The sequence below is a fragment of the Arctopsyche grandis genome, chromosome 4 (genome assembly GCF_051622035.1).
Source record: "Arctopsyche grandis isolate Sample6627 chromosome 4, ASM5162203v2, whole genome shotgun sequence".
In the NCBI taxonomy this organism is placed as follows: Eukaryota; Metazoa; Arthropoda; class Insecta; order Trichoptera; family Hydropsychidae; genus Arctopsyche; species Arctopsyche grandis.
Window position 1 is genome coordinate 20,460,721 of NC_135358.1, and position 7,806 is coordinate 20,468,526.

Genomic DNA, 7,806 nt, shown 5'->3' on the forward strand with positions numbered 1-7,806 from the left:
CTTCAACATAACATTTCAAGAACTTTCATAAAATTTATTGTTAAAAAATTTAAGGGCGGGGCGCTGAAACCAATCTGCCTAGGGGTGCCATATGCCCTTGGGCCTGCCCACCTACATACGTCCTTAAAGTTTTTATATATATTATTATTATTATTATTATACAGTAGTGTATAAGCTAAATTTTGTACAATGAATCGGAAGATCAATTCCTCATATAATATATTTGATCAATTACTTTGAAGTTGTAAGAATTTAGTGGATAAGATGATGTTTCTAATTAAAATTTTGTAATTTTATAAGACTTGGAGATTGATTTGATCTAGCTGATGTTTCAGAATCCTTCAGAGACGCTCAGACGTCTTTTATCAGAAGGTTATTATGATCATGTCAGTTTGTTAGTGAAGTTATTCAAAAAAAAAAAAATGAATACTACTAAATATTCATATCACCAAGCAAGTCATTTTTTTACCTCTTTCCCGTTATTAAGAGTGAAAAAAGCATCCTTCTCACAGAATTTAATTAATATAACATACAAAAACAACAGTTGATTTTAAGTCTACTTGGTGCGAATTGTTTTATCAACAAATTTCATAATGCATGTAACAGTTTATTCATTCTCATATAATGCTTAAATCACAGTATCTTTTTGTAATTATTTAATATGGAATTGAACCTTTTTGATATTGAAAAATTTTTTAAATGCGTTTCAGTGATAGGCTATGATTAATTTTCATTGATGATAAATAATGAAAATCCCATAGATTTCAAATCGCTCACTCATTTCTAAGGTATTCGTATTGTATTATGACTCAGAACACTTTCTCGGATGCTGAATCCGCTCGGGTCACACCTACCTACCCACACCTGTAATTTTACACATCCTGCTTTCATTTAATCATCATTTTTTTGTTTGTTACAGTAATACCAAGTGCTAGGAACATTCGTCACCTTCCATGCATATCGAGAAGAACCAAAGGGGAGGGAGTATGCATGTTTGCCATAGACTGTTTAAAAGCCAACGGTACTCACCTGGGTACCTGCATAGATCGATTTTATTTCGGATCTTGCTGTCAAATACCAGATTACATAAATCCAATTGATGACAATCGCATCGATGACGATTCAACATATTTAAAAGATTCACTGTCGTCGACGACTGTCACTCAGAAACCAACAGGTTATACGAAGTCAAACGTGACTGCAACTGGTACTAGGAATCCATCTACTACTAGGATATCATCTACAACTAGAATACCACCAACGAATAGGATACCATCTACGACTAAGTTACCTCCGTCTATGCATTATATAACAAAAAAACCAATAACCAACGATGTAGCTAAGCGTCCTGAAAAAATACCGAGTGGTACAAATTCAACTAAAGTGCAAAATTCTACGACTGACGTCAAAGTGCCAGAAATTATACCGAGCTTAAAACCATCAAGACATAATGTATCCAGTAATAAACCAATCACTTTGTCTACAACTACTACAACTGCTACTACTCCTTACAAGCCTTTTTACTTACCGTCTCGATATACGAGTACTCAAAGCACTCCAACTCAAAGCACTCCAACTCAAAGTACAACTCAAACCACCATCTACATTAACAACCATTTGTACAACGCCACTAAGACTACGTATACCTCAACTAGAAGACCAGTAACGAAGCCTATAATTACTACAGAATTACCGTTTAAAATTTCAACGTTCCAAACAGTACAAGAAAATGTAGCTTCTTCAACTAAAAGGCCAAATACGACAACCGTTTTTGTAACTAGAAAGCCAACCCCTTCCCAAAAACCCGATACGTCACTACCATTCGGTACTAGACTGCCATCAACTACTAAATCTCCGACGACAGTTCAAAGCAAACCTACAAGTAATGTACAGACAAAGAGACCATCATCTTCTACTACGACTACGACAATACTCACAACTCAACCACAAAAACCTGTGAGACCCACAATTGCACAAAAACCAAAACCGGAAAGACCGACAAATGTCATCAACGAAACTAAAACGACAACAATTAGAGCACCCATCAAAAGACCGCAAAACTCAACTCTTTCTAATAGAAGAACCACAACTCCAAAACCTACGACACCTATTGTTAAAAAACCGACGACGTTGAATACTACTGTAGCATCTACTCAAAAGCCTACAACTTTAATTTACAGACCATTTACAGGTTCAAGTTCTTCTCAAAAACCGACACAAAATACTAGACCTTCTGTTTTGACAAGCCAACAGTCAGTTTCGACACAAAAATATAACAGAACAACGACTCCACCTCCCAAAATCTCAATAAATACGACAGTACTTGCGAATGCTACACTGAAACCAACAGTGACAAAACGGCCAGCTTACAATGATTCAAAAATTGAAAGTACGACCAAAAAACCAGAAATAAAACCAATTAAAAAACCTGCACCTCCACTTCGACCTGTCATTCTTGAAAATAAACCAACAAAAAACGCAACATTGACCAAACCGACGACAGCAATTCAAGAAACTTCAACAAATTTAACAGCGACTACTTTAAAACCAACAACCTCCATGAAACCAGAAACAATTACAAATGCAACTACTAAACCGCCAATTTCATCAACATCTCAGAAACAACCCCAGACAACAATAAATCCCCTGACTAACGAGGTAGATGGTCCAATCGTAAACAAGCCCACAGTAGCTCAAACACTAATAATATCTACATCTACAGAAAAGATCGGCTTGGTTACCTGGTCCAATTTCGGAGACGTCACAGAATCTGGAATACCAAACATCACCAATTCAGAAGGATGGTCACCGGCAACACCAGTAGAAGGTTGGGTCCTTCTACAAACAGTAAGCCCTGATTCAGACAATGTAACAGGTTCCACTGTTCAACCGTCATATACGATCCAACCTTCGAAGAAACCCGTCACTAGTTCGACAAAACCCACCTTATCAACTCTGAACACAGTTACAAATGCTACGTCAAATTTGACCACATCTTCCGAAGAAGAGTTCAGCACTTTCATGTACGTCTCGGGAAGTCCTACTACACTACCAAGTAATTTTGGCTCAACTGAAGGACCTTTAATCCTTGATTCGACCACATTGAGTTCCAATTTGAGTTCTACAACTTCGAACGATTCTACTACGGAAATAACTAGCACTGATAAAGTTAACCAAAATCAAACAGGTATGTACTCCGCATATGTGTAATTATCGTGTAATTTTTATTATCAACTAAAATGTAATTTTTATTAATAGATGTTGCTTTCAATGGAACTGAAACGACCGATGATCTAGCAGCATCTACTGAAAAATCGACAGTGTCTCCAATTGAAGTCATCACTTCCACTGGGTCACCATTGGTCTCGAGTGATTCCGTCAACATGACTGATTATACTGACGGTACATAAGGATTGTCATAATTTAATAATGATGCTAAATTGACAATTAATACTAAGTTGTTTTGCGCTTATGCCATTCACGCATTAGAGGAAGTATCTTAAAACGGTTAAGTACCCAAAGCTTATTCGCCATGAAATTGGCCTATTGTTTTTTGTTTAGGTATTGAAACGTAATCAAGATTTGAAAAATACTCTTTTCCGCATTCGATAATGAGACAGGTTATTGTTGTTTATTTTGTATCATTAATATTTATGCTCACATGTTTGGGTGAACTTGGTCTGATAACCTCTCCTTTTTCTATGAAGATGGTTAAGCTGCACAACCTTTTTATAAATTGGGAATCTTTGAATACGGATTGTCAAAACGTATTAATTGATTCAAAATTGATGGCGTATAAAAATAAGAACTACGCTATGAGAGTCGGTGTCTTTGAACTTATCGTGAGGGTTGCTATATAAATCGATTAAATTTAATTAATTTATAATAATATAAAAATACACATTTAGTAAAATAATACATGTTCAGTAAGAAAGTAATCAGTACATCAATTGCTAAATATAATTTAAACAAAATAATGATTCTTTTTAAATTACATGTGTATGATTTTTGAATTTTAAACAAATGCTATATTTTTTAAATTTAAATCCAAATGATAATAATTTATGTTTTATTTGTAATTTCGATCGAACAATGAGCATTAAATTAAATTATTTATGTATAGTGCTTTTCACACGATCCGCTTGAAAGGACGCAATAAAATCCGAGAAAAAAAGATTCGAACAAATATGACATTGAAAAGAGATCCATACGTGGCAGGTATTTTCAATTATATATATTTAAAAAAAAATAATTAGTCGACCAAAATTTTCACCTCAATCATTTTCAAACGAAATTTCGATTTTTTTAACTACCAATTTTTATAATATGTCGTTGCAAATTAAGAGCAGTTTTGCTTCAGCATAATCACATCTCGTCGACGCTAATTAACTCTAATAGAGCAGGGGCTTTCAATCAAATATTTATGTACATGAGATTTAAAAATGAAAATTCAGTCTATATAGAAGGTGTCATAGCATATATATAGCTAGTGAAAATACTCTCCATATCATACTACCATCGCCAAAAGTTGAATACCTCTGGTGGTCAGCGATCGCTGCCGCTCGTCCGACCTATTTCATTGTCTCGCTTCGCTTCGCAAGAATCGCTCGGTTCTCGAGTGGCCCGTTCGCGGTTGGTGTGATGATGCTAAATTCGACTCTTTTGGTGTTGGCAGTGTGTGGCAGGAGGCTGTGGCCCGAGGCTCGTATCGTCGGAGGAGCAAGATCCACCTTCGGAAGGTGGCCATGGCAGATTTCCTTGCGACAGTGGCGCACCTCTACCTACCTGCACAAGTGTGGAGCAGCACTCCTCAACGAGAATTGGGCCATTACAGCGGCGCATTGCGTCGACAGGTATACATTACATTTCATCCTCAATGCTCGTTAAAAACGTATTTTTCCAATTATAACTAGCCTGATCTTATGATCAGCGTTACTGACTAACATTTTGCATATATAATTTTGAATATCCAAATAGGATTCTTGATATGGGTCTACTTACTTTGTCCATGCTTTGATATTTTCGAAACGCGTTTAAAATATTATAATACATATTTAGTTCCACTTGAAAATAAAGGAAAATAAGAGCATGTACCACATGAATTTATGTATATATTTATTGATCATAATTAATAATATACGGAGCTTAAATTGAAATAATATAAAATATGACCCAAATGTGTGGTAGTTACAATTTCCATATATGCGTATGTATATACGTACATACATTTATGCTTTTCAAAACTTATTAATGTTGAGTTGAAAGTAGTTTCGAAAGTGTGTTTACCTTTAACTAGTATTTGCTGTTTAAATACAATATTGAATACTAACTTTATATTGAAAAATCATTAATAACCACATGTGTTCATGCTATGTAAGTACTTATTATTAAGATTAAAATCAATCTACATTAGTTGCAAATATATGATTAGCGAAAGAATCTGGTTCACTAAGAGACCGGAAAGAGTTGAGAATTTAAATATTTATAATATAACCGTATTCAAATAAAATATGTAATAATTATTATATAGGTAAGTTTTAGCAGTGCATTTAAAAACAATAGCTTTGTTCCTTAGAACGAATCATTTGCGCATTAGAATAAAAAAAATGTGCATTAAATATATATATTTCTTTTAAATGAAAAATGTTAAATTAAGCAGTATCTTATTTGTAGTATGAAATAAAAAAAATGTTTTGATCATTTAACAATTAAAAAGTACACAGTTATAGGTAGAATTGAAAAACTCTCTTGATTTCGACTACATACATACAACAAATTTGCAGTTCAATTAATACATTCTTAAGAGTTATTAAGATTAAACACCTATTATTCAGAGTGGGCCAACTTTGACGGTACATGCTCATGGTTCATAGTTTTGCTCAGCTTTAATTCACATTTCATTCATTTTAGGTTGCTTTATATTTTTTCTGTTGCGAAAGTAATATTAAATGCCCAAATTTTATATTAAAGTGCTGACCTAATAATAACAATGTATTTGTAATTTTCCAAAGGATGCAGTTATTTATTTTTTTTTTTTTATATTTTTTTTAGTTTTTAGTCTTATTGCTAATTTCATTTTTTTAAATGTACAAATATTATAACAAAAGAACATAAGACTATTTATGTTTCTTTTGTTTTATTATCTAATTATATTTTTTTTCTATTGCTATTTCTATTTTAATATACATATGTATGAGAAATTATTTTTAAATTGTACATTTATATTTTTAAATGATATAATTTTTTTTTCAATTTACACAAATTTTATGAAATCCTTACGAAATGCGCATTTAAATTGTCCCCATATTACATACATATATGGCTTTAATTATTGCTTTCGACGAAATCGAAATACTTCGATTTTGACGAATATATTTCGACGAATCTTAAAATACGGAAAGAAAACGTTGAATATATAATGTTATATAATATATGTATTTAGGAGGAAGTACAACTGACAATAATTGTCGTATAATAGAAACCTTGAAAAATTTTAAACACATATCGACGCATTATTATGCAAAAATAAGTTTACTTCACAAAAATGGGCTCATATGTCAATTGTTTCCGTGTGCTTCTTAATTTCACGACATTTGTCTCGTTGACAGACTTCATTTCAGTCGACAAATCTTGCTGTTTATATGTATGTTTGTATATGATTTAATGGATGATTTATCTATAATTTAAAAGCGACATGGTTCATCTGTTAAATGTTGAAATCGTGACCAGTTTGTATTTATAAGGAAATAATAGATTCTTATATACCAACTGCTTATTGTGTACTATTAATGGAATAAATTGCTACTGCTCATATAAAATTAATCTAATATCTACGTAATATAATCTGCATAATCAAATATGTTTAATTTCAGTGTTCCTCCATCTGATCTTCTTTTGAGACTTGGAGAACACGACTTGGCCAGCGAAGAAGAACCGTACGGTTTTCAAGAAAGACGAGTTCAAATAGTAGCGTCTCATCCGCAGTTTGATCCCAGAACTTTCGAATACGATCTAGCATTATTAAGGTAAATATCAGATTGGATCATTTTATCGATATCATACATATTTATGATGTAATTCGATTTCAATTCTAGGTTTTACGAACCGGTCACATTCCAGCCGAATATTTTACCAGTTTGTGTCCCAACTGATGATGAAGGATTTATAGGAAAAACTGCTTACGTTACGGGATGGGGAAGATTATACGAAGGTAATTTTATTTGACTGCGGATTGGAGATAGTAATTTCGAGAAATTTAATATATGACATTTATTATTTAGATGGTCCTCTGCCTAGTGTTCTTCAAGAAGTTAGCGTTCCCGTTATAGAGAACTCTCAATGTGAAAGTATGTATAGGAGTGCTGGTTATGTTGAACACATACCACATATTTTCATCTGTGCTGGATGGAAGAAAGGTGGTTTCGACAGCTGTGAAGGTATTCATATTTCGATTAATTTGAATTATTTAGTTATTTGAATGATTTTATATATTCGCTGGTATTTTTCAGGTGATTCTGGCGGCCCGATGGTTCTGCAAAGACCAGATAAAAGATTTTTGCTCGCTGGAGTGATATCATGGGGTATTGGATGTGCCGAACCAAATCAACCAGGAGTTTATACACGCATATCTCAATTCAGACATTGGATCAACCAAATCCTTCAATTTTAGTAACATTCGAGTGAAAGATAACGTTTCAAATGAATATACTCCCGTTCGAAGTCGAGCTGATGTCAATTCAGTGTAGTCTACTTAGGCGCCATACTTGATAGACCCTCAGTAATTGAAGGCTGTCTTAAATGTATGTA

At 33.4% G+C, this 7,806-nt stretch overlaps 1 protein-coding gene across 1 annotated transcript; it reads left to right on the plus strand.

Moving 5' to 3' along the window:
- Positions 1–3,373: 3,373 nt before the first annotated feature.
- LOC143910614 (serine proteinase stubble-like) lies at positions 3,374–7,778 on the plus strand. The gene is made up of 6 exons (XM_077429169.1): positions 3,374–3,402; positions 4,676–4,853; positions 6,873–7,025; positions 7,095–7,210; positions 7,281–7,436; positions 7,509–7,778. The coding sequence occupies exons 1-6, from the start codon at positions 3,384–3,386 to the stop codon at positions 7,667–7,669; spliced, it is 783 nt and encodes a 260-aa protein (XP_077285295.1). The 5' UTR covers positions 3,374–3,383; the 3' UTR covers positions 7,670–7,778.
- The last annotated feature ends 28 nt before the right edge of the window (positions 7,779–7,806 follow it).

Excerpts from the sequence above, each read along its gene's own strand:
- LOC143910614 (XM_077429169.1), top strand. Across the intron at positions 4,854-6,872 it reads GCGGCGCATTGCGTCGACAG|TGTTCCTCCATCTGATCTTC; the intron begins GTATACATTACA and ends GTTTAATTTCAG. Across the intron at positions 7,211-7,280 it reads ATGGGGAAGATTATACGAAG|ATGGTCCTCTGCCTAGTGTT; the intron begins GTAATTTTATTT and ends TTTATTATTTAG.